Source organism: Balaenoptera acutorostrata, chromosome 17 (genome assembly GCF_949987535.1).
Source record: "Balaenoptera acutorostrata chromosome 17, mBalAcu1.1, whole genome shotgun sequence".
NCBI lineage: Eukaryota > Metazoa > Chordata > Mammalia > Artiodactyla > Balaenopteridae > Balaenoptera > Balaenoptera acutorostrata.
In genome coordinates, this window is record NC_080080.1 from 74,225,635 (window position 1) to 74,251,741 (window position 26,107).

Below are 26,107 nucleotides of genomic sequence, written 5' to 3' on the forward strand. Positions count from 1 at the left end.
AAGGAACAAAAGGGGATGTTATCAGGGTTACCTTGCTGTGGTACTTTCAACTTCTTTGAACATGATCTGTCATAGAAAAAAATAGGCTTTATATTGTCTATATATCACACCAAAATGTTTTAACAATACGTACTCTTGCGACATGCAGTACTCTGTAATTTCTATTCTATTTTGTTGTATTATGAATTTTTAAAATACTGGTCAGGAGCCACTGAATTTATTTAAGGACCCATGAATGGATCGTAAACACAATTTGCAAGACCCTGCCTTAAAGAGAGCATTTCCAAGCACACGCCTCTGTGTCCTTGTTGGAACTGTTGTGTGTGGATGTGAGTGTGTGTGTGTGTGCGTGCATGTGCATGTGTGGCCTGTAGGATGTTCTGAGGAAGTTGCTGTGTTACTTCTGATAGTTGTCTTCCTTTCCTCTCCATTTCCTTTTCTCTCCCCATAATCACTGCAATTTTTCACGGTTTTTTACATTAATGATTCTTTATAAAAATCATTATATTATTATAATTAATTATTTATAAGAATCATTTTTTGGAGTCATACTTTTTTTTTGTTTCACCTGACCAAGTCTCTTTTTGTAATTGAGGTAAAATTCAATATTGTAAATATGTAAAAATGTACAGTTCACTGTTTTTTAACATATAATTTTGTGCTGTCATCATTATTAATTTCAGAATATTTCCATCCCCCTCTTCTTCTTATCTCCTGGCAAGCACTAATACACTCGGTGTATTTGCCTATTCCGGACATTTCATGTAAATGGAATCATACAATACGTGGCCCTTTGTGTCTGTTGTTTTGCACTTAGTGTAATGTTTTCAAGGTTTGGTACTTGCTCCATTTTATGGATGAATTATGTTCCATTGTATAGATTCACCACATTTTGCTCATCCTTTCATCATTGATGGACATAGGGGTTATTTCCACTTTTTGGCTGTTGTGAGTAAATGGCCTTCCGTTCTAATAATCCAGTGAAAGATGTGGACCTTTTCACTGAAAAAAATGCACACACACTGTACATTCGCTGTATGTACAGTGTCGCAGAGAAAATCCCCTCCCTTCCATAGACCGTTCTGCACTTTTGCTTTACTTATTAGATTATAGCCAGCCATCTTTCTGGGGGGAAAGGCAAAGAATAACAAAACACACATGTAATCTGCCTTTTGTTAAAGCTTCTTATTTTTACTATTGTACTTCGAGGAAAGTGTCTCCGAGTAGATTGATAAGAGTGATAGAGGAAGACTTTTAGTTTGGAGATGAACTTCTGAGTAGATCTGTGCTTTTGTTAACTTATGTTGGTGATGTTGCAAAGCAAAGTCTATTAGACAAAAGAAGAGATTTAAAAGATGTGTACATTTAAGCTCAAGTAACAATTTTCGTGTTTTTGTATGCATGCAGCCAAAGCAAAGGACTTCCGTTATAACTTATCAGAGGTACTTCAAGGTAGGCTACTGGAGATGCATTTTAAGTCTACTTGTGTTAGTCTCTAAAACCTCACCCTTGGGCTACTATTTTAGTTATCACCTGCATCAGAGAATGTACGTGGTAGGACCAATTTTCCCTCTTAAATTTGTGAGAAAGTATAGTATTTTCTATCTTTTTATTGTTATTTGAACTCTGTGCTCTACGTAGCCTCAACTGCAGACCAGCGCTTTTCACTTATATTTTCTTAGCTATAGAACTGATAACTTCCTTATCTCTACATTATTATTGTTACTGTCATTTTCAATGTGTATGTGCTTTGTCAATCAGACTTCTTCTACATAGCAGGTTAACAATATTTTCCTAAGTGGAACAAGGGCTCTGGGAGGGTCTAGGTTGGTCATAGCAACTCTATTCCCAAAGTTCTTCCTGCTGTTGTGCAATGTTTTAACTTCCTTTTTTTTTTTTTTTAACATCTTTATTGGAGTTAACTTAGTTTTTATTAAAAAATGATGGCAGTAAGGGGGGAAAGTGGCGGGGGGTGGTGGTGGTGGGATGAACTGGGAGATTGGAATTGACATATATACACTAATATGTATAAAATAGATAACTAATAAGAACCTGCTGTATAAAAAAATAAATACAATTCTAAAATTCAAAAAAAATAAGTAAAAATAAAAATAAAAGCATTGCTTAAACAAACAAACAAACAAAAATGGTGGCAGCGCTGCCGACTGGTGTTTTAGTACTGATGCTGTATTTGTAAATGTGGTTTAAATATTGCTATTTAAAATATTGTTGTTTAAAATGTTAAATTAATAAGTCTCTTCACAGCCATTGCCCAATGATGAATTATGAACTGTGTTGATTTTAGGATGTTTTTAGGGAACTGAATGTATTTGACTTACATTTGAAATGCTGAACCAGTGCTCTGAGATGATAAAGTTAAAATACACATTTACTATTCTTGAAGGAGGAAGTCTCTGCTAGTATTGTCTTCTCAGCTTGTCTGTTCTAAGCCTTATTTTTTTTCTTAGTAGTAGGTGGCCAGTGCTAGTTACATTTTTAAGCAGGATAAGTGTAAGTTTTCCTTTGTAGTTTCAAAAAGCCAGTTTTACATACTTTATTTCCAGAAGTCTGTTTTTAAAGGTTGATTCATGATGCTTCTATCATAAATCATTATTATGAAACGTAAAATTAATCATCCTCTTATTTTTAGTGCTTATACTCGATGTTAATTATATATGGTCTTTATTTGAGGCTCAGTGGGTGTTCTTTTGTTTTGAATATTAATGGTGTGAGGAACTTCTATACTTTAGAAACATTAAATTTCATGTAACTGTTAGAAATGGATCTGTATTATTCCTTATATATGTTGAAAATTTTACCTAAAAGATTTTTAGCAGTAAAGTTAAAAAAAAAATATTCTGAAATGATTAAATCTCAGGGTATTGTTAAGCCCTTAAAGAAAATATTATCTGAGTTATATTTCTTAGATTTGTTAGGTGAATATTTCCTCAATCTCTAAGTGAACTGCCTTCATTTTTAAGTGAGATTATCATTAGCACGGCTTTGGGATGAAAGGAGCAAAGAGTTGCATTGATTGGTTGCATTAATGGCCGATATGCAGGACTGTAAGAAATAGTAACACCTTATTAAATTTGTTTTTCCTTTTGTTCCCATATCCGTCTTTCCTTCCCCTCTTGTAGGAAAACTGGGAATTTATGATGCTGATGGTGATGGAGATTTTGATGTAGATGATGCCAAAGTTTTATTAGGCAAGTACACATTTTTTTCTTTTTTAATTAGTGGTGCTAAAATGTTGGAAGCAAAGTAATATCGGGTTGACCAAATGAACCTTTTGGCCAACCCAATATTTTAGCTTTAGTAATGTTTGTGTCAGTCATTTCCATTTTATGAAAGATATTTTCCCACTTAAATCATTTATTTCATTCTTGTTGGGATGTTGAATAGTTAATTATTTTTCTATAAACTCTCACATTTCAATTTACTGTTACAAATGAATAAGTATATAGCTCCTGCACAGATATTATACGTAATATAATTTCATATGTGTTTTTAGATTTAAAGCACTTTATATTCTGAACTTAACATTTGAACATGTAGGTAATGTCCTAGTCTGTTTTCACATATGGTAATGGCGACCATTCTTTAGCATCATTTGACATAATTCAATGTCCATGTGAAAATGTAGATTTCTGAAGGCTTACATAAATTCATTCTGAAATAAAAATAGTGGTAGTAAACATCTTATAATGTCTTATGACTATTTGAAAGGTAACATTAAAATATAAACTAGTAGTCTTTGGCCAGGTTTCTTGATTTTTTTAAGTCTTGGACCCTTCTCTTTTATCACCAGAATTACCTGTCTTTAACATTGAGATTTTTTTTATAATGGATAAAGATGTGATATTCCTTCATTTAATTTTAAAATACTCTCATACTAGAAAGGATGGTGCTAATTTTAATATGCAAATTTTATATAATCTGGCCTGGTGAGATATGTATTTCTGCTTGTTAAACAGCATCCTTTCCTTTGTTTTAGTATGTAGCGTAATATACATTAAAACATTTTATACTAAAGTCTTTAGAAAAATAACAAATATGGCAAGGTTTACATACTAAGCTTAATAGACTAATGGCACAAATTCTTCCTAAACACACAATTTTGTGTGTATTTTATGGATATGAAAAAAATGGGAGATACATCTGTGTTGAAATGTAATAAAACTTCTTAATTTTGACAATTGTTTTCTTGTTACTGCTCAGTGAGAATTATATTTGCTACTTAACAGTGAAAGCTTCCTATACCCATGAAATTTCTTTTCCTGTCTTAACCGTAATAGAATTTTCTATATAATTTTGTCATTATATATCTAAATTTGGATTTCTATAAGTATGGTAAATTCTCAGAAGACTATAATCGTAGGCATGCGTAAGAAAGAAAATTATATAGACCTTATTTCAGAATGATGCTAATTTGCTTGCCTATAAATGGTTTATTACTTCATGTTGTTACTTTTCTTTAAATGACAGATTCTGAATAGCAAAGCTTTTTATTTAAAAAATAACTTCATGTGAGCCGTTTCCTCATTTTTAGAAATAATATTACTTATCTACTGTATTTTGTTGAATTTTTTTAAGGGGGGAGGTGCTTAAAATCAGCTATCTGGTCTGTCAGGAAACGTCAACTATTAAAAATTAAAACATGTTATTTCTTCTACAGCACACATTGATTTCTATTGCAAACTTACATGAATAACTTGATTTTTAGTATTTTAGATTTCAAAAATTTATTCCCCTTAATATTTTTAAGCAACCGTTAAGAGTTTAATTAAATGTAATTTAGAACATTGCCATTTGCGGGTAGCCACATATGTGGTATGGGCAAATGGTAACTTGTTCCTTTTGCAAGAATCATATACTTGGAGACAGAACTCAGTTGGTGAATCTGAGTGTTCATTTGGTAATTTGACTATTAAATGCACAAAGGCTAAGATAAACTGTTTTACTGTGTGTATGTACAAATTCGCAGTTGGCTTGTGGCTTTGGAAAAGATGAAAGAAACTAATGTAAGCTGTTTGTCCTCTGACCTTATTCTGTAGTGTTTGAATTCTCTGCATGAAATACAACCTTGATAGGAATTGAATTTTATGACTAAGGTTCTTTTCTACTTTGTGAGGTTATTGTAGCCTAGTTGTGCCTCTATTACTGGTGGATGGTTGCAAGAACCAGGTGAAATTCTGGCCTTGCTGGGCTCTGTATGTTCAGGGAGAGATTACGGGGGAGCAGATTCAGTGAGTGTGTAACCCAAAAGGAGCCAGATCTCTGGGGTACGTTCTCATTGGAGAAGCAGCTCAAGGGTAAGTGTTTTGGATTAAGGCAGAGGGAATCCCTGGGGAGGGATGAAAGTAGAATGTCAGAGATTGGGTGAGAGCTTGGCATGGCAGGTGTGGTAATAGTTACGCTGAACTTCCATAGGTTTGGATTTATCTCATTAGTATTTCTTTCTGGAGTCTTAAGTTTGCATATATCTAAATTTGATCAGTTTGAGGAAATGTACACATTCATGTTTACATTTCTTTTACATTTCAAAGTTTGCTTTCATGAACTATAAAGAGAATGAAATACGTGAGTAAATCAAGATCAATAGCCATCACTAATTTTATTATTTCTGGCCATGGCCCTTACAATATACTTTGAAATTATTCTAAGCCTGGTCTTGTTTACATTCCTTCCTACTTTTGTGGCCCAATTATCTAAAATAAAATGTCTTTGATTTTGGTTTGGATGATTGAAAGCTACATTGTCTCATAATGTATTCTTTGAAAACTTGTTTCCCAAATAAATCAATAGGAAAGAGGACTAACTTCTGAGTAACATTTTCTTAGAGAAACACCACCTGGGGATTACATAGTTATCCTTTTGCCCTGTGACTGGCAGCTAGCTGGCGCCTGCTATGGCCAGAGAACAAAAGGGAAGGCAATCCCTAGGGCCTTGACAAACGTTTGTAGACTTGACAGATGCCTGAGTGAGCAGGAGGGAAGGGAGGGCTGGATCTTGCCCAAAGCCAGGCACATGCGGCTCTTTGGTTCAGGCCTTCTCTTAGAGGTTAAGGAATTATAAATCCAGAACATATTTTCTTTTTCTCTTTGGACTAGTACTTTTGTCTTAAGAACCACAAAAATGTTGCATAGTTGGGTAATTAGTTTTGCTCAAATACTTTTGCATATTTGTTGCATACTTCATCCTGTCATGCTGAAGGGTGGTAAAGTTTTATATTTTATATTCAACACTTGGAAGTACTTGTATTGGAAAATGGAGAAAAAGAAAAATGTTTATTCTAAATATACAGCTGTAGAGTTTTTGGACAAGAAGAAGAAACAGTGTTATTCCCACAGGGGCTTGGGTGGGAATACAGATCTCCGTTCATAGCACTTGTCAACTGTTCAATTCAGTGAAGGAACATGCTGGGTTGGTCAAAAAATAATTTAAATACCGACTGAAGTTTGTGGGGTCCCCCCCCCCCCCACCAATGCATGAAGAATGGTGCAATGTAGTTCTTCTGTGGACTAATGTGGGGAAAATTCACTATAATCTTTAACATTAAACTAGTTGTCTTATTATTATCCCTTACCTGCCAATCTTGATTGCTGGTAGTTATGCTGTGTGGACAAATTCTGTGTTGTCAAAGCCAGAAATACCAAATTAGGTGGTTATAATCCGAAAAGCTCTAAAATCATAGATGTGCATATTTCTTACAGCCTGTCTTTTTTTTTTTTTCTCCTCAAAATTATGGATCTTACTGTATAGAACTTGACAGTTCTGTTGGTGGACTTTGATACCTGCTGGACCCAAGAGACCAGTCTTACCCAAAGCCAGTTCTTCACAGGAAAAAAACAAGTGATAAAAACGATATATACACTGCTTTCTTTCCATATGGGGGTCTGGGGTCTTTGCAGTAGAAGCTAATTTCGTGAGCTGATAGGGAGAGAACTCTGGAATGTTCCTGTTGCAGGTGACTGGCCTTGATCACATCTCATATTGGTAGGCTGAGCGAATTGTTATTAATAGCTGACTCTTATTATTGGTCAGAACGACAGGACCACAAGTCAGTAACCAGAGCATTATAAAGCTCACATTTTCTAGTTTTAAAATGTAAGTTGTTGATCTGGTATAATTTGAGCACGTTGGTGCCCATCTGTGGAGGCTGAACGGTTACCCTGCTAGTCATGTTAATTCCAGAGTTTCCTAAACTAACTCCAGCTCCTAAAGGGAAAAGTTTGAGGAAATGAACATTTCTATTTTCAGTGAATATTTATTGGCATATGTAAATGTTTGTATAATCAACTCTCGATAATATCTGGGTGCTACATGAGCAAATGTGGGGCTTGTCGGAAGTGTCTTTTTATCCTCATACTACTTTTACTCACTTTTCCCGTTGAATTTGGTCAGTCTATTTTGGCTGATACAATTTTGTGGTTTTTTTTGGCTCTCAGTTCTCTGATGAGAGAAAGGCAAACCCGGTTAGGGGCTGGTAGGAATGGTGAGGATTGGTCAAATTGCTTTTCCTTTAGTCCATATGATTGAGAGTTGATTGTAAGGTGTGCATCTTAACCGATTTCTTTATTTTCCAAAATATCTTTTCTATAAACTTCCTTGACCATGATGCACATCCTTTTTGAGATCGCTCTTCCTCAACTTCTTTTTTCCACCTAACTGCTCTCCTTATTTTCTCTTTCTCTCTTCCTTTATTCTTATGTAGGCCTGACCAAAGATGGCAGTAATGAAAATATTGATTCTCTTGAGGAAGTCCTTAATATTTTAGCAGAGGAAAGTTCAGATTGGTTTTATGGTTTCCTCTCATTTCTCTATGATATAATGACTCCTTTTGAAATGCTAGAAGAAGAAGAAGAAGAAAGCGAGACCACAGATGGTGTTGATGGTACGTCACAGAATGAAGGGGTTCAGGGAAAGACTTGCGTCATCTTGGATTTACATAACCAGTAACTTTGATGCAGGGACTGAAGTCACTGGCTTGTGAACCCCCGAAGCAATCTCCTTTTTCTTTCTTTCCTTTGCTCACCCAGGGCTTAACATGCAGTGGGGCAGCCGTGATCGGACAATAAAAGGCAACTATGTGATCTTTTCCCCAGTACAGCGCCTAGCTAGTCCCTTGCTTGGCTTTCCCACTTGAGGAAAGCGGTACCCCTCATTCTCCTACTGGTCCACAAAGTGCATTGAGAATGATGTTCTTGATAGTATAATTGGTTTCTGTATCGTTTTGTTTTAACTCATGTACTCGCTGAACTAAATTCAGAAACTTAATAGCGAATTGTTTTGTGATTAACCCTTGCTGCTTGTCCTTCTAACATGCTATTCATTAAGATGATTATAGTGGAATTAATTATAAAAATATTTCTAGCATGATTCATAAATTCAGTGCTTCTCTTTTGATCATTAACATGACTGATGTGTAAAATGATGGTTCTTTAAAAGGCTGATTTTTTTTTAATTGTAATTTGTTTAGGTTGATTTGTCACAGGTTAATACAAATTTCAGTGTAAAATTCTGTATTAATGGTGCTTTTAAAATAATTTGAAAATAACCTCATGTTTTTGCCTTAGGGTAGTTCAATTACTGTATTCAGATAGTAGTGTGTCTGAATCTTTCTGTCTGTGAAAGCAAAATTTATTTTTAATTTCATTTCCAAATAGACATCCAGAGAAAGTAATTTGTATTTTTTTTAAAGGAGGCATATTACACAGGAAGGAAAATGTGAATATGTTATCTTAAATAATGTTGTGCATATTAAAATTATTCATCCTAAATAACGGTCTTTTTCCATTTTTTCCTGTTTTACCTTATTAATTGGCCATCAACTTTGGCTTAGGTATAATATGATTTTTATATTTGTAAATTAAATTTATTAAAATGGTAATTCTTTTTAGGAGAATCAATTTTTGCCATTAGAAAACCTTAAAAACACCTTGGAATCAATTCATTTAAAATGAGTTTGCTTCAGTGATAGCAAAAACAATTGTATTAGACATATGTAATATGCATTTCTTAAAATGAGATTTCATTCATTTCCCACCTCAAACAAAGCTCTTATAGCTTAAGAGCGATAAGATCCAAGACCTTTGATTTCTTTTACCCTTTTTGGGAGTGGTGTTTCATGTTTTTACATCTCTTTGAGCCTCTGTGAAACTTAGCTTAGCTTTGGTTCTTTATAGAGCTTAAAATTGGAAAATATTTGCATTTTTTAACATTTTATTTAACTGTGATAATTTCTACTTTTCAAATATTTATTCTTATTTTTTCCCATTTAATCAGGTTGCTTTCAGAAAGTAGATTATTCACCCATTTTTTCAGAAGGGAATATGACAAATGTTTCTTTTTTAGAGCTCGCTCTTGCAGGCTATCAAAATGAGAGCCTGAAAGTCAAAAGTCTCGAATCAGAACCCTGGAAGCACATCAACTTCCCCCTTGACTCAGCATTTACATGTGTCCGGAAAACTGTCCAATTTGCTAATCTTATTTTTAAAAAGCATTATTCAGTAGCTACTTTTGGAAATAGATACATGTGTTGTACATTGGACAGTGATCTCCTAACGCTTAAATAACTGTTATAACCCTAGTTTGTCTTTTCCTGATTATTCAGGGACTGTGTTTCATTCTGTTAATGTTTCTGACAGTCAAAAGCTTCTGATTTTGGAATGTTAATATTTTGGAACAAATGAGTATGATTTAATAATGTTCTTTCTGAAAGCTTATGCAGTTTTTGCCTGTATTTATCATGTCTTCCACTTTGAATTTGAGTACTGTGACATATCAGAGTTCATTAGTTTTAAATTCAAAAGCAGTCTTAGGCCTCACTCAGAGAAATTCTCTTAGACAAACGTCTGAGATTTTTTTTTTAAGGCAGTCTTGTTTCTTTATGCTTCATTGTTACTAACTCTGGAAGATGTTTGATCAGTTTATGAGAAGTAAATAATTAAATTTGTGTGTTAAAAATGTTTGGAATCATTAATTTCTCATCAGGCTCTGCTTTTTTTGTCATGCTACTAATGCACATTTTATGTACAGAAATTAATTATGCTGTATTCTTGTAAGTGAAAAATAAGGATGTGAGATTATAATTTGCCATTTCTTTGGTATCCCTTCTGATCAGCCCTTTTGAAAAGCCTCTGATGAAGGTAAAATCCAGGTAACTGGTGAACCCCTGACTTCTGTGACTGCCTTCAACTTGTGCTTAAGGCTTGCTTTGGTGAGAAAATAAAGTTATTTGCAAAACTGGTATAGAGTACTTTGAAGCTGAACAAAGTTGCTTTGCTTACATTTTATTTATTATGTATGTTACAATTCTTAATCTTCTAAGGCTTTATTGTGTAATTTTCTGTTCGATCATAGAAATATTTTCCTAGCTTGTGTCTTTTAAGCTTAGGAATTTAGTTAAAAAGGCAAAAATGTAATCTGTATGTTTGAATGTTTATTTATGGTGAATTTTACATTGTACTATATTTACTCTGCATTTCCAGTTTGGAACAACCAAAGGCACTTTGAGAAATGTGCTCTGAGTTCAGATGGCCTTGTCTCCTCCGAGCTGCCCTTCCTCAGATGAAACTGCTGTTTGTCCAATTGAAAAGGTGCCGGGTTCTCTGGAATTTGGTACCAAAACAAGGAAGTGGCACTCAGGGGACTCCTTTTCTGCACTTTAGTTTCTTTCAGCTCTTATTTCCCCTGGGATGTGAGGGGTGAGGTGTAAGTCATTTGGAGAGGTGTCTTCTGGGTGCTGATCTTATTAAATCCCTGAGGCCCAGCTGCCGGCTCACTGCATCATGCAGGTGCCTCGGACGTAATGTGCTGGGCGATATCCTGCTTTTTCACCTTGTACTTGATTCTTTATTCTAGAAATTACCTCCCTGTCTTATAGAGCTGTATCCAGACGTGTAAGAAAAACTGTTTTCTCTGCTTGAATTCTGGTTTGTTTTCATTTACAGTTAGCTAGACGGGGCAAAATGTTTACTTGTTTGGCCTAATGTTTATAACTTTGGAGTATTAGTAAAGGCAGATAGAAGCATAGACAGTTATGAATTTGAACACCTGGCAGTTATACCTTTGGGGGCTTGATACTCAGCAACCCTTTCAACATCATATTCTGGTCTATAAAACAAGTAAAACGTTTTCTGTGTTTTGAGCTGTGGAAATTTCTTTGATCACCATGCACGTTTGGAGCACTTTTATAAAATCCAGTGATGCAGACTTTATTATCACAAGTCGATTGATGGAACACTATGCTGAATTCTCTGCCTGTTATTTGTTGCGATAACTCTGTAATACACAGGAGTAGATATTAACTAAATTGTGAACTGTCTGAAGTTGGGAGTCAGGTTAGGCTACATTTGAATCCCTCTTCAAAGCTGAGCCCAACATAGGGTATTTATTAAATATTTGCTGGGGTTAGTCCTGGTGAGTGAGAACGTCAGGAGTTACCCATTGCATATTAAAACGCTGATTTTTTTTAAAAAACAGCTTAAATAAGTGAAAAAAATTATTGGATGTATTTTGTTTTCCAAGAGAAATGACACTTTGAAGTTCAGACAATAAACTGACCTATGCTAGCTGAGGTCTTCAGGTGATCTTTCTGCTATCTCATTTGTATTCGTGTCTGGATTTTATCTTTATTCAAGCTTTCAGTCTCTGGATGTAATCCCTTCTTAAACTTTTAGTCTTTCACTTCTCTGATGTTCTGGTCTTCCCTCATCCCCGAGGGTTGGAAGGTTTGTAGCTTCCTTTTTTCAAAAACGTCTGTGATAATACTGTTACGCCATCTATTTAAAAATGAAAAGGAAAATGGTGTAGTGTCTTGACTTGCGTTTTGCCAAGACTAGACTTAAGTTCTAGAGCAAGTCTGCCTAGTTCACAGAATCTTCTCTTAGGCGTTCAGGGCCTCATCTGTAGTCAATGTTGAAATAAATTATGATGCTTCGTGCGGGCAGGAGGAAGCTTTGAAACTGAGGTTCAGAGTGACTCACGGGTCTCACCAGAGACAGTGGGAGTGACTGAGATGACCTAAGTGTGACATGATACTCAGCCGACCAGTTCTGTGACCAACTCCCTGCAAGCCTGCAGCAGCTATAGTACTTGGGTTTCTGTAACGGAGCCAGTCTTCTAAAATTGTGGTGAAACCGCAGGTCCAACCCTGATTCAGCGTTTTAATTACACACAGAACATTTCACTTTGAAAATGTGTGTGTGGGATAGTGGCCCTGAGGCAGGTGCCAAAATAATGTTAATGACCTTTAGGCAACTCCCTCAGGCTCTAAGGGAGGTATATAAGACCTGCTTCTTTCAAATTTCTGTGTAAGGATTACCAAATAGTCAACCGAGCTATTAACAGTAATCACCTTAAAACCATCAGAATAAACATACAGGGCAAAAAAGAAGTAAACAACATGGTGATTACTTTTTTTTTTTTTTTTTTTTTTTTGCCGTTCTCTTTGACCATAGCCACATCCTAATGGCTTGGGTTCCATGATCATTTCTCTACTCTGCACAGCATTTCTTTACTCTGAGAAGTGTTTTGAATCGTTGTTTCCTCTCTCATCGGTCGTTTTTCTAGCAGCTGACCTTTGCCCTGGGTCTGCACCTCCCGCTTCTGGCCGCCTCCTTTCTCTCTGACTCAGTTTCTCTACCCTTAGACATGCCTTTGTTTCCTAGCCCTCAAAACATACGAATGCAGATCAAATTCTTCAAACTCTTATTCCTTTTCCGTCCACTGAGAATCTTGGGAAACCCCATAGATGATCACTTTTCTTCTAAGGAGGGAAGAGAGGCCGTGATGGGCAACCCAGGGGTTTTGCTCACCCTTCTTTCTACCTGTTTTCTCATTGTAACGTGACCACCTCTTATACTCCTTGTAAAACTGTGTATGGGACATTTACTAACTAACAGAATTCAGTAGTGTCCTCATCCTAACCCTTTGTTCATTCCTTCCTTTCTACAACTGCTACTTTGACTTTTAGAATCCTGCATTTTCTATTCATTCATTCATTCATTCCCTGAATTTTCTTGACTCTCCCCTCTTTTTTTGTTACTGACGGGCTCCTGTATTACCTTCTGTTTTCCAAGTGCTGTGCTTTCTTTCCTGTTTATACCCTTTCCTTCAGAGACTGAATATGATGATTGTTGTTTAAATTACTAGTTCAGGCTTTGTCATGTCAAAAATATTGAAAAACGATTGAATATATTCTTTAAGTTCAGAAAAGACAGCTTAGGTTGATACTTTGGAATTTTATATAGTACAGTGGCACGTTGTTAATTTGTATCACTTCAGGGATTTATACCCAAACTGGAAAAGTTGTAAATCAAGTACTTATTATATTTTCATGTTTCTAATCAACTAATCTGATGTTGATCTAATATGTTGGCTTATTTGTGTTAACTCTAGCCTTTTCATCAATATAGCTCTTTTGACTATATCCTAATAGTGGAGGGGTAGGGTGATCGTCTGATTCCCACCATTCTGCTTTCTAAGGGGAAATCCAGGCCTCGCCAGTCAAGAACATGCAGGAATCAGGAGGGGACATTAGCATCATTATAAGTGTATTTTAATGCTTTATGCTAACTTCTTTTGCACATCGGATAATACCCATGTATTTAAAAGCTGTCATTACAAGAATAAGTTTGACATTTTACCTAAATAAACTTTCTTGGGGAGTGGTCCAAGATAGCATTCGGTATTACAAGGTGGTATGCTGTTTTTGCTAGAGTTTAAGAAAGAATTGGGCTTTGTCTGTGAAAAATAGTTGTTAGACACACACACACTGGTTTTGGTTATGTATGCATATCAAGTAACTGGATAGATACAGATAGCCACATGGAACAGTTAATTCACATTTCTGTTTTTAATGTCATTGGTAAGATACACTAATACTTTTTTTCCAGAATGACAATGATGATATCTCAACCAAAATAAATTGCCATTCTCAAATGAACTGTCTCTTTTGATGGAAACAAATTGCCATGAACAGAGAGAGGGGAAGAGATTTAGGAGTGGAGGGTGATTCAAACAACAGAATAGGAGTAAAAAAATCTCATACTGGAAGTGGGAGTGCGATTATGGTTTTGAGAAACATACAGAGGGGGTCCCACAGTTTCCAGCAGGAGTATGTGTGAAAGGGCTTAGGGGCTTTCTTGGGACACTTCAGACCTTAGTTGAAGGGTGACAGGTTGTACATGGTGCTGCCTTCACAGGGGATGAGCAGAAATCACCCTACCTCCTATCCTGGTGTCCCCAGGAAATGGATTGGCAACCTGGAACGCCACTTTGGAAAGTTTGCTGATATGTGAGTGTGTAAAATAACATTTATGTGACCAGGAGATAGAATTGGGAACATCAGTTGGTTGGGATGCTAGGTACAGGCTGGTTGGAAAAAGTGTACGGCGAGGTATATGGTACCTGACATTTGTTAGAAGGTTAAAAATAAACACATTATCAGAACTTTCATTTGCCTAGAGAAGAAACAGAAAGCCTTTGCAGAGTTTTTAGATGAAGAGTAAAAAAGTTAGTATATACCTCCATAATAGTATAATTCTTATTTATGTAATTTTTTATAAAGGAAGTTTGAAACTATGGGAGAAAAGCCATGATTATTCAGACAGTAAAGAGTAAAATTCTATCAAAATATGCTATCCTTTTTTTGAGTGGCAGTGATGATTGAGTAGGGAGATAAGGTCCCCAGGTCCTTTCACCCCTGGTGCTTGTAATTGATCATCTGTGTCCAAGCAGAAGTCCACTGACATCAGGTACCACTGAGAGGGAAATGCCTGTGGTAATTAGACATCTCTAAAGCCAACAATTCTTTCAGACCTAAGGCAGGTTGTGAAGTTGATTAAATCAATGATTTTTTAAAAATGCATTTTTCGGTTATAGGTAGTGAAAGTAAGGTTCTAAAATGACATATGAATGATAGATATTTGTATGTTGCAGGAGTGTATTTTTTTAATGGTGAATTTAAGTAAATTTGTTTAATAGGTGCATCAATTTAAACTATTTTATAGATACTTACTTTTTAATTACCTTAATATTTTCTGTTTGTAACATATTTTCATCTTGTAAACACCAACAGAAGGACCTGGTGGGGTAGCCAAGAGAAAAACCAAGGCTAAAGGTATTTTCCATTTTTCAAATTAGCCTTGAGTGAATCAAGTTTAATGCTTGAAAATGCATGACAGTTTATAGATAATGTTTTGTAGATGCAGCTACTAATGCTAAACATTATTGCTTTTTGGTTTTGGGTGCACCTTTGGTTGTAAGTAGTTTTATCAAGGTTTCATTAAAGAGTTTTCTGCCTCGGGCCTATAATTTTAAGTAATTTCCTTTTTCAGATTACCAAAACCTCGGAACAGTCTTTAAACTACACATTAAATTTACAGTATACACATCCTATCTACCTTCTAAAACCTTTCTTTAGTCTAAATTTTTTAGTTACTGTCGGAAATAAAGATGGGTTCATCAATGATTGATTTCGTTTTTCCAAAAGCTCTGATGGTGCTGTCTTAGAGCACAATAAAAGCTAGTGGGACCAAACTTGTAGTTTTCAGTAAAATGAAAACTTAGATTTCATTATGCCGGTGTAGAATTTGCTGTGTTTGATATTTTGATTCATTAAAAATTATTATACCCGTCAACCATTCTGTATAGGCTAACAGCTTATTATTGCAACCTTAGTTTATATTCCTTTGGTTTTTCTTGTTCACGTGTAAAGATTTCTGTCCTTTAGGGAGAGGGGCATGGGGAAAGTGCATGCTTTTCTTTATAAACTTGTAATCCTCTTTTGCGTTCAAGTGCTTGGCACGTTGTATGTAGTTTGATTTTGGTGAAACATTAACAGGTGAGACTTTTCCTGTGTGATTTACAGGGTTTTGTGATTTGTATTTTAACTTTAAGATTAGGAAATTTCAATGTTTTAACTCTGATATCCCGCCTGAATAATTCCCGGGAAGAAAAACAGAATTTTTACCATTTTATTCTTATGTAAGTTATTATGAAATAAATGGCCAATAAAGTATAATTTGACTCCTTGATCTAGAGAGGCAAATTCAACATTGAAGATTTAATATTTTAAAAACCGTGTGCAGAGTAAGACATGCCAGCATCGCACCAGCACTCTGCTCTTGCAGGGCGGCTTATCTGTGCTACTCTGAACGGCGTCGAAGAAGAATGAGAGCGTGGAGGGTGGTTGAGGATTTATGAATTCTATTCTGTATGTTTTCAAGGTTTCAATAAAATTGTCAGGAAGAATCGAATAACATTTTGTACTCTGTGAGTTTTACATGATTCTGATGGGCAGAAACATCTTCCACGTTTTATTATATTAAAGAAATCTTTCTCTTTTTTGTTTCTGCTTAAATGCTACATTGTACAGTAAACACCTTGCTTCTTCTTACGATTTCTTAATGAGGAATCAAGAAGGTGAAATTCAAAGCTTTTGCTAGCAGCACTGTTCAACTTTATTTAAAGCAGGTTGAAAGCAGCACCTCACGTGAGATTTGGAATCACCTGTATATTCCGTTTAACTGTTCTCTCTTCTGTGAGCATGGACAGCATAGATGTTGGCTTGGAGTGGCTCTGCGTAAAATAACGGGAAATATACTTAAAGGAATACTGATTTCATAATGTTGAGTAGAAGCAGAAAAGAAGTTCTCCTTGTCGTCTTAGACGCTGTAGATAACAAACTTAAAATTTTGTACTCATATGGAAATTGTATTTTTCTAAACTAAGAAAATTAAATGGTATTTAACTTTTCATTTGTGCGTTATATTTGTTTCCAAGGAGTGCAAGCACAGCTATTTTCAGGACATACTTTTTTTGTTAGCGCTAAAGACTTTTAAATTATCTTTGTACAAATACTTGCAAGCTATGGAAAATTTGTTCCTACGTTGTCAGTGTTCCTTTAATTATGTTGTCATAGCTGTGATATGTGAGTTGTTAACACTCTGTGTAAAGTGCTGCCTTTATGGCTGGACTCATTTTATTAATATTGCATGTTAACCTTGTTTTGAGGCAAATCATACTATATTGCCAGCTGGAAAAATGATGGCAAGTTTCTAGCATTTCTTTTATAGCTGATACTTTATAGAGGTTTGCATCTGTTTTTAGGCAATTTAAAACTAGTGGATGAAAGGCACTTTTTGAATGATCATTTCATGTGTGTGGGGAGATAGAAAAAAAGGCAATACTTTTGCACTAAGTTGCTATGAATTAAGAGATGACTTCAATAAACATTTTTCCCTTTAATTGGAAAACCGGAAAGTTAAAGAACTCACTAAAGAAGAGCCCAAGAAGGAAAAAGAGAAGCTTGAGTCAAGGAAGGAAAGTAAGCACGAAGAGAGAAAAAGGGGCAAGAAAGAAAAAGAGGATTACCGGAAGGAGAAGAAAATTGCGGATTCATATGTTTCCAGGAAAAAGTCTCCTAGGGTTAAAAAGGACAAAGAAAAGGAGAAAGCGGGACTAGGTAAAGGTACTAAAACCAAGGAAAATAGGAAAAAATCAACAAATATCAAGGATATTTCTGGTCAAGCGGCACCCAAAGACAAAGATGATAGAAAGGAAGGGGGAAGTTCTGCCAAACAGGCACACCTAGCAAAGGGAAGCAACCAGAAGAGAAAGAACTAAAGCTGCAGCAGCGGCATCCCAGGAAATGGTCATGTTCTTCATCGTGAGTTGCTGTTGAAGGGCATAGAAAACCTGGTGTTGCTCTGGTTGGGGAAGATGTGTCATTTAGCCATTGACTGTGTTTACTGGTGCTCAGCCAGGTAAATTCTTTGAAACTGAGGTACCTGTCTCATGCTTCGAAATTTAAAAGATGAAGCTTTAAAAAAGTATGTAATAAAAATATGATGTAATAACGTCTATTTTTATTAACTTATTGATCGTGCATCAGGGACATGTATATGTATAATATGAATTGTAATGATTTATTAATACAGAATATTTTCACTGGAGTTCAGCAAGAATATTAAAATTTTAAATAGTATTTATATGCAGAGTGATCTGTAAGTTTCAGGAAGGATAAATACTCACGTAGGTAGGAGGTTATCTTCTTCTCTGTTAGCTGTTGTTTTTCTTCCCTCCTTTGCCTTCCTGCTTTCCTGCTTCCCATTCTTCTTCAGCTACCCTTTTCCTTCTCCACTTCCTTTCTCCAGCCCCTTGTCCTTCCCCCAGCTCTTCCCAGGGCATCTCCTCACGAAGTTGCCTGCGTGTCTCCCTCCCCAGGCCCAGGCAGCACCGTCCCCCTCCCCCCGCCCCCCTCTCAGGGGGCTGCTCCTTCCCCAGGCTCTTCCCCATTCAACTCCTTTTCATCTCTCCTCCTCGGTCTTTTACGATCTCCTTTACCTCCTTTTTCACCCCCCTGTGCTGCCTCACTCGTCACCCCTCACCCTGCCTCTCCCTTTCCAACCATCCCTCCCCCACCTTCTCCTGTTGCCCAATAAATACTTAGTGTTCACTGTGTTCTGAGAATTCTAGAAACAGTCCTGGATTAAAGAATTTTATGTAGAAGAACAATTTTAGAATGCTTATTTGTGACATCTTTACAGACTCAAACTAGTTACAGAAAGGCTTTAATTATTTCAAATTAGGATATACTTTCATTTTATATCACACAATTTTTCAGTTATATTGGTGGAATGGCATATATTTTTCATATTTGATTGATCTTACTTGTTTACCATTTCTATGGAGTTGCAAATTTGAGATCAAAATTGAGTTCAGAAAACATTTAATAAAATGAAATTTCTTTAAGAAATGCATTTCTACAAATGGTTTGTGCTGTTGTTCTACATGAAGTCTTAATTCTGTAACCGTGACTGCTGGTGAAATTCAGTTACTGAATTTGAGAAGAATAACCTGATTTGTTGTAACTGAATCATAAGTGCTGCCACAAAATTTTTATTTTATTTTTAAAATAATTCTTCACCTTTTTCTTTGAAGAGCCTTTAAAAACAGAGATTTTGGCCCGATTAAAGATATTTCAAATCAGAAATGAGTAAGCGTTAAGTGCAAAATTTTCTAAAAGTGTTGTGGTTTTTGTTTTTTTAATATGCTGACACCTTTTACTGCTTAAAATCAAACACCTGTACATTTAGTTGACAAAAATTCCAACAGACATAATAAAATTATCCAGCAAGGGGGCAGGCCTAGAGAATATCTAGTCTAATAGCTCTAATCCAACCCTATCATTCTGTTGTTTAAAAACTGAGTCCCAAAGAAATTGTCACATGGGTTAACCTGGGGCTTCATATGTTGATCAGTCCGGATTTTATTATTTTTATAGTTTGATTATAGGAGCACAGTAAACCACAGTGAATTTTATGGCTCACTTGGTGGCAAATACAGGGGCGCTGGCTTGAGATGAATAGATCCCAAGCACAGACCTGTAATCAGCTGTTTCTTCCTAGCTCTCTTCTCAAATCTTGACTCTGCTGATTTCTACTTGACTTTATTCTATATGGAGGTGCTACCACTTGAGGAGGAGGGTGGCCCTCCGGGGGCCCCAGACACATTTTTCTAGTTTAGCCGTCCTTGTACAAAGATGCAGTTTTCTGGGCTGGCCCTGGGAGGAAAGTCCTGGGAGATTCTGGCTGTCCTGGTTAGGCCTGGAAGCATCTGTGACCATTCCTGTAGTCGGGGGCAGGCTGGCTTCTGTGCACAAGCTTTGGGTGTGGGTTGAGGGGTTCCCTCTCAAACCACATGAAATGCTTCCTGCAGGAAAGGGTTTCTGGGAGAAGAAGAGGGAGACTCTGAGAACTGGACAGAACGAGAAGCAAAACTATATCCACTGACCACATAAAATTACAAGCTTTAAAAAATATATCCTGATGTTAGGTCTTGCTAAGATAAATAGATTGAGTTTTTAAATTTATGTATCAAATTTTAAGTGTTAATTTCTGTACAGATAACTTTTTTTTTCGCCCTTGTAGAGAAGGGCAGCAAATTATAATGACCTTTACTGAGGGCATTCTAATAATTTTTACCTTGGTTTTTGAAGGACAGTCAATGGCTGTGGGGCATAAAGTACATAAATGCTAAATTCTAAGAAATTAGTGAAAAAAATTTAGACTAACCCTAATCAGCGTAAGCATATAAACATTATCTGTTGCTATTTAATAAAGCACCTGGAAATATTTTAGTTCTATCATTGAGTTTCCCTTTGAATAGCAACTCAAGAATTGAAACTCCTGTCCTAAAATATTAAAAATATTTCAAGAGCTCTTGAGAACTGGGAATTGGCTTACTTTCTTTTTATTCTTTCCTTCCATTTTCTTCAGTAAATAAAGGTTTCAACTGAATTTTATTGAAGTTGAGGCGACACTTTACTCAGATGCATTGGCCCTTACTGTTCACCTAAAAAACTTAGTGGAAATATGCTTTTGGTCATGATTAATGGGTTAAAATTATGCTTGCTTTCTCAGTTTTACTTAATTTTTTATTCGGTATGTAGTTATTTCTATATTCTGCTGCTTCATATTGTTATGTAAGGATAATTAAAACCAGAAAGGTCACCTTTTTGAAATGTCAACTAAAAACAGGGACAAAAATTAGATAACTTGAGGTAGTTGGGAGTCAGAAAAAATCCTGAAAAGTGAAAATTAAATACTGAGTATAAATGTATTTTGTTATACCACTAACATTACTTAAGCTACACTAAGGTGATGCATAGAATTCTAAAAAATGACATTCTTGGCATAATTTTCCTTTGTATGATAACATTTCCCATGTGAGTAGCAGTCATCGTAAAGACGGTCAGTTTTACAAAAATATTTGAGAGCTTATCAGTTTTTCCAGGAATCTGTTATCCTATAGTGTTCAGAATACTTTCTTTGGAAGAACTTTATAATCATTGATATTTTTCCTTCAGTTGTGGTGTGTCATTTCTGTGTTTCATTGGTTAATGGCTTTGTGTGTGAATTTCAATTATTTCTAACATCGCTTGTAATCAACTATTTGCAATCTTATTTTTTTCAAGATTTTCAGTTTTACTTTATGGATGATTTGCATTGTGTATAGGCGGTCCCACAGCATTTCAAAATGAGGGAGAGACTGGTAAAGAAATTCACATAAATCTGTTAGCATGAAAGTTTGAATTAATCCCGGGGAATTAATTCTGCCAGAGATTGGCTCATAGAGAGTATTTTGTAGTGTTATGGCCTGTGTAGCCATCCAACTTTGTAACTTCAGAGGTTCTCATAATGATTACTTGGGTAATAAGGACTCCCTGTATGTACTTCCATTAGAAAACAAAGAAAGATAGCAAACAAGTATGATTTTAAATGTTAATGGTTTGGGACTTCCCTGGCGGTCCAGTGGTTAGGACTCTGTGCTTCACTGCAGGGGGCACGGGTTCCATCCCTGGATGGGAAAGTGAGGTCCCACATGCCGCACGGCCAATGGAAACAAATTTTTTTTAGTGATTTAAGTTAACTGTAAATGTCATTTTCCATGAAATGGGTCTGCTGATTTAGTCTGTGTCTCCAGACTTTTATTCCTTTCTCCTGTGTCTTCCACTGTTCCTTCTGTTAATGCCCATTGGTAACAATTCTCCAAATCGGTTACTCAGTTCACTATAAAATGCAACTTGGAAATGCTGGTTTTTCTCTCCTTTCCATCAAGGTGTTTGTGCATGAGTGGCTGGTACGTTGTTAGCACTCGTGCTTCCCTTTCTTTTGTCAGAATAATGGTAATAATTCTACCAACTTGTTTCAGTCAGTTGTTAAAAGTTTGGAAGCACTGTGGCTATGATTCCCACTCCTTTTATCAACAGATTGTGAGGCAAATAGTTAAGTTCTTTTATTCTTTGTAACTAACGTATCATTGTAAAATGGGTGTACTGGGTCCTACTTTGTTTTACTGAGATCACTGAGCGGGCAAATAAAAGTAATTCTAAATGTTACATATGTATAAAACTTCAAGAATGCTTAGTTATTTAAAGGATACTGCTACAACATGGAAACACAAGATGTGAAATGTAAAGGCTAGAAGAAATTATGAAGTTATGAAGAAATAAAGTGTAGTCTTAAGTATACGGTATAATTGAGAAATTTCATACCCAGTGTAAGTGTGAAAAGCTTACTTATAAGTTTGCTTTGTACCCAGAACACATTTTTCCATAGAAGCGATTTTATGGTCTTTAGAGGTTTTCTATCCAGTCCACAAAAGCCTATTCAATTCCTAATTTCCAGTTCTGCAAGTCTCAGTGTAACTATGTTTCTATGGAAAAAGCATTCATCATTCTTCCTCAGGATATTAGGAACACGTTTAGCTTTACTTCTAAGTATTTTCCAGAATTCTTCTGGTTACATGTGTGAATCCATTCCAATTAGCTTACGTGGACCAAAAACATTGATTGGCTCACGTGACCGTAACGCCCAGGGGTAGCTGTGGGTTTTGTCCTTTGGTTATGCTAGCTCTGGGTGCTCAGACAGTGGTCTGGACCTCTCTCTCCACCTTTGGACTCTCTCAGGAGGTGGCCTTCCTTCTCAGGCAGCCTGGAGTCCCCTGTGCGCCTATTTATTCCTAATTCTTACAGAATGGGGGATGGGGTAACCAAGCTGTGACTGCAAGACCAAGGGCATGTGAGTGCCACCCTTAAAACTGGGATGATGGAGAACCGGTCCCTCCACGAAATGAGTGCGCTTTTACCGGGAGAAGGGGGGCTAGGTGCAGGGCAGGCCACACAGTGAATATTTATACCCTGTATTTCATCCGCACCAAAGGCAGGCACCTTCTGGAATTGTTTTCCCCTTCTCTCCTCCTCACCCCATGCCTCCTGCTGCTGCCCACATACGAAGGGTTGAATGGGATGAGCCTGAATGGGTATCTCAGAGTTAGAGCCCTGGGAATAGAGAGAACTCATCCCAGCCCTTGGTCAACAATAACTTTAGGCAGTTAGAGGAATGTAAGAGAACATTGCCATTTGATAAACACTGCCATTTAGTTATCAGGTGAATTAGTTTATTTTGTTAAGCTCTTTACATTTTCCCCTGGTTCTATCTAAAGAGAAAGTGTTTGTTCTTAGGAAACTGAAGGGTGAGTATTACATAGCAGACCCAGAAGGCTTATTCTCATGCAAATCTTGTTTGGGGGTACTTGGAAAAAGTCCTCAGTAACAATCTTTAGTGTCAGGCCCTACCTTCTCCATTTGCCTGAGGATAAAACCACATGAACTAGATGTTTATTACTGGTTTTCGATGTCATTTTTACGTAGAAATCAATTTCTGCAAAAGCTTCCATTTTCTAAGCCCTACAGAGCAGAATATCATCTATTTTTCTTTGTTCTCATTTCATACCTCATTTGATTTCACTTCATGTATGTATTTATCACTCTTTATTAGCATCTATCCATCATAGAGGTCTGTCTGTCACTTACTTCTTCCTTGCCTCAAATATTTCTTCTCAAAGAGATTAGAGGAAGGCATATACTTAAAGTTGCTGTGTTGTTTTTGATAATGAAATAAAGACCCACATGCTGTGTCATCTCTATTTCCCATTTATTGATTCGTTGAAGAAATATTCACAGTATCTGCAGTGTATTGGGGGCTGTTCTAGGCCCTGCGGATACAGTCCCTGCAATGAAATGCTCTGAGCTAAACAGGGGATGGAGAAAAAATAAACTGGACTATTGCCTGTCCTGCCCACTTCCCCTCTGCGTACAACATGCTCCCACTGTGTGGTGGGCTGCCTTCTGCCTCTCTCGCAGTATCCAGCTAAGTCATCACATCTGTCCTCACGTTCTCTGATCCTCCCAGGTGGCTGGATTGTGTGCCTTCCAATTATCATGCTCTTCACTTTGCTTCATTCCGGGACTTTGTTATTAGACTATGATTTATGTCCAGTACCTATCATAGTAACTGACATTAACAGGCATTCAATGGATGTTTATTGAATGGTTAACATATAGAGTAGATAACTAAAATACATTTCAGGTCTGTATACACTGTTAGTAATATTAGAAAGGTGAAAAATGTTTAAAAAAATTTTTTAAGGAAAAACCCAGAAGCTTTTTCAGTAATTGTTTTAACCACCTTGTAAGTTGCCTTAAGCTTTGTTCATGTTGTTGTGTGTATGTGTGCAAGGCAGGCGGGAGGGAGAGGTAGATTTGTTTCTTTAGAAGAAATAAAGGAAAACATTAACTGATGGGGAAAATATGTATTTTCTGGGCTTAAATTATCTCATTTAATTCTTAAAAGCCTTCTAATGAGTTACTGTTTTATCCGCTTTCCATACTTGTGGAGACCAAAGTTGTAGCAGTGGTAATGTGTTCAAGATGGGATTCAAATGGAATTCAAAGGCAGCCCTCTTGGCTGATGTTCCTAAGCTCCTACACGTGATCTCCTGTTGTGAGATGTTAAACTGAGTCCACTCCAACCCCATCTTTGTGGAGTCCCTCCATTGGTCCTGAAACCAGGCTCTTAGGAATCTTTTTGGCAGTGTTTAATTCTTTTGAGATTTATGTCATCCTCTTCCTGAAGCCTGTCTGTCCACCTTGGGTCATGTGAAAATGATTTGAATCTGGAATGGCTCTTACTGTATGTCAGGGAAGCTCTTATAGTTCCTGGCAGTAGGGCTGCTCTTGGGATACCTGCCAAGATTGTACCTGCTGATTATACAAGCGAAGAACAACAGCAAGGATTAGCATGGCCAATTAGTACGTGTGCCTTTCTGGTTTATTGATTTCCCAGAATATTTCTCAAGTTTCGTGTACCGGTTAGCGCTGTTCTTGGGGTATATTGATTTATACCCCAGTCTAACATGTTAGACTGCTTGCATCTGAGACAGCAGCAGCCCCGAGCACTTGCCTGCAAGAATCACAGCAGCTGGAGTAACCTGGATGGGTAAGATCAAACTTTTTATTCCTCTGTATGCCACTGAATTAGTAAATCAAAGATTGAGAAACTAATTTTTAAAATGTCTTAGCTTTTATGGGCTAAGATTGTGAGAGCCTATGAAGCATCACACTATGTATAATCCTTACTGGCCCACATTTTGTTGAGAAAGCAGTTTGTATATGATTCTTACGAAAAGCGAATCCTTCACTCTCATTCAGAGTGCGAGCTGGGTGTCTGGGACCTTTCTTTCTTTTTTTTTTTTTTTTTTAAATATATATATATATTTTTTGATGTGGACCATTTTTAAAGTCTTTATTGAATTTGTTACAATATTGCTTCTGTTATTTGTTTTTGGTTGTTTGGCTGCAAGGCATGTGGGATCTTAGCTCCCTGACCGGGGATTGAACCTGCACCCCCTGCATGGGAAGACAAAGTCTTAACCACTGGACTGCCAGGGAAGTCCGATGTCCAGGACCTTTCTGGTCCTCAGGCCCGTGCTCTCCAGCTGTGTTGGCCACCTGGTCATTCTTCACTCCCGGCACCCTCCCTGCTGAGGAATTTTGTACTTGCTGGTCCAGAGCTTTACCTGGAGACTCTTCCCCGGTGTAAGTCACAGGGCCACATCCCTGATGTTCTTCAGGAACCTGTTCCAGTCTTTTCTGCTAGTCCTTTCCTCATCAGTTCATTGTAAGTAGTCCCGCCCCCTTTCCCTAAGGGCCTGCCACTTTCCCCATGTGCTATACTCTAAAGAGTTCATGTTTCTTATCTTTTTAATTGATCCCTTCCTGTGGCGGGTAGGGGTTTTGTGTGTTGCTTTTCTATAGAACAATGCTTTGCATTAGTGGGTGCTAAATATTTGTTGAATGAATGAATGTAATATGCAATTTAGTAACCTTTAAAATGTTACATATTTATGGGAAGGAAATCCACTTATTCTTTCCCGTTATGGTCAGGTGTAGTTGGGTAGTAGTGAATGAAGTAAGCTGATATTGGGCTAGAGTAATTGTATCAGGTAATTAAATTTGCTATGAATGGTTGATTTAAAGTGCTCATTTCATTTCCTTTTTATAACTTACTCCATTTTTAAATTACAATTGGAAGAAAATTTATACGTTTATTAAATGTAAACATTTAAAAAAATTTTTCCGAATTTGTCTCATGTGCTCAAAGAACTAAAAACAAGGTGTGTTTTAAGGGAACTAGTTGGTTTTCCAAATCATGCAGGAGCTGTCATGGTTGATGTGCAACGTTCATTCAGCCCT

General features: G+C 36.6%; 1 protein-coding gene across 7 annotated transcripts in view; it reads left to right on the forward strand.

Annotated features, from left to right (window-relative positions):
* Positions 1–26,107, forward strand: part of ASPH (aspartate beta-hydroxylase) — a 268,977-nt gene that overhangs the window by 36,923 nt on the left and 205,947 nt on the right. For 4 of the 7 annotated variants that reach the window (XM_057532092.1, XM_057532093.1, XM_057532090.1 and 1 more), the window contains exons 3-4: positions 1,408–1,452; positions 3,141–3,209. In XM_057532092.1, the coding sequence (XP_057388075.1) occupies positions 1,408–1,452; positions 3,141–3,209 (114 nt within the window). Of the gene's footprint in view, positions 1–1,407; positions 1,453–3,140; positions 3,210–15,085; positions 15,128–17,272; positions 18,771–26,107 lie in introns of those variants that run through there. The other 3 variants (XM_057532095.1, XM_057532096.1, XM_057532091.1) reach the window with 3 other exon arrangements.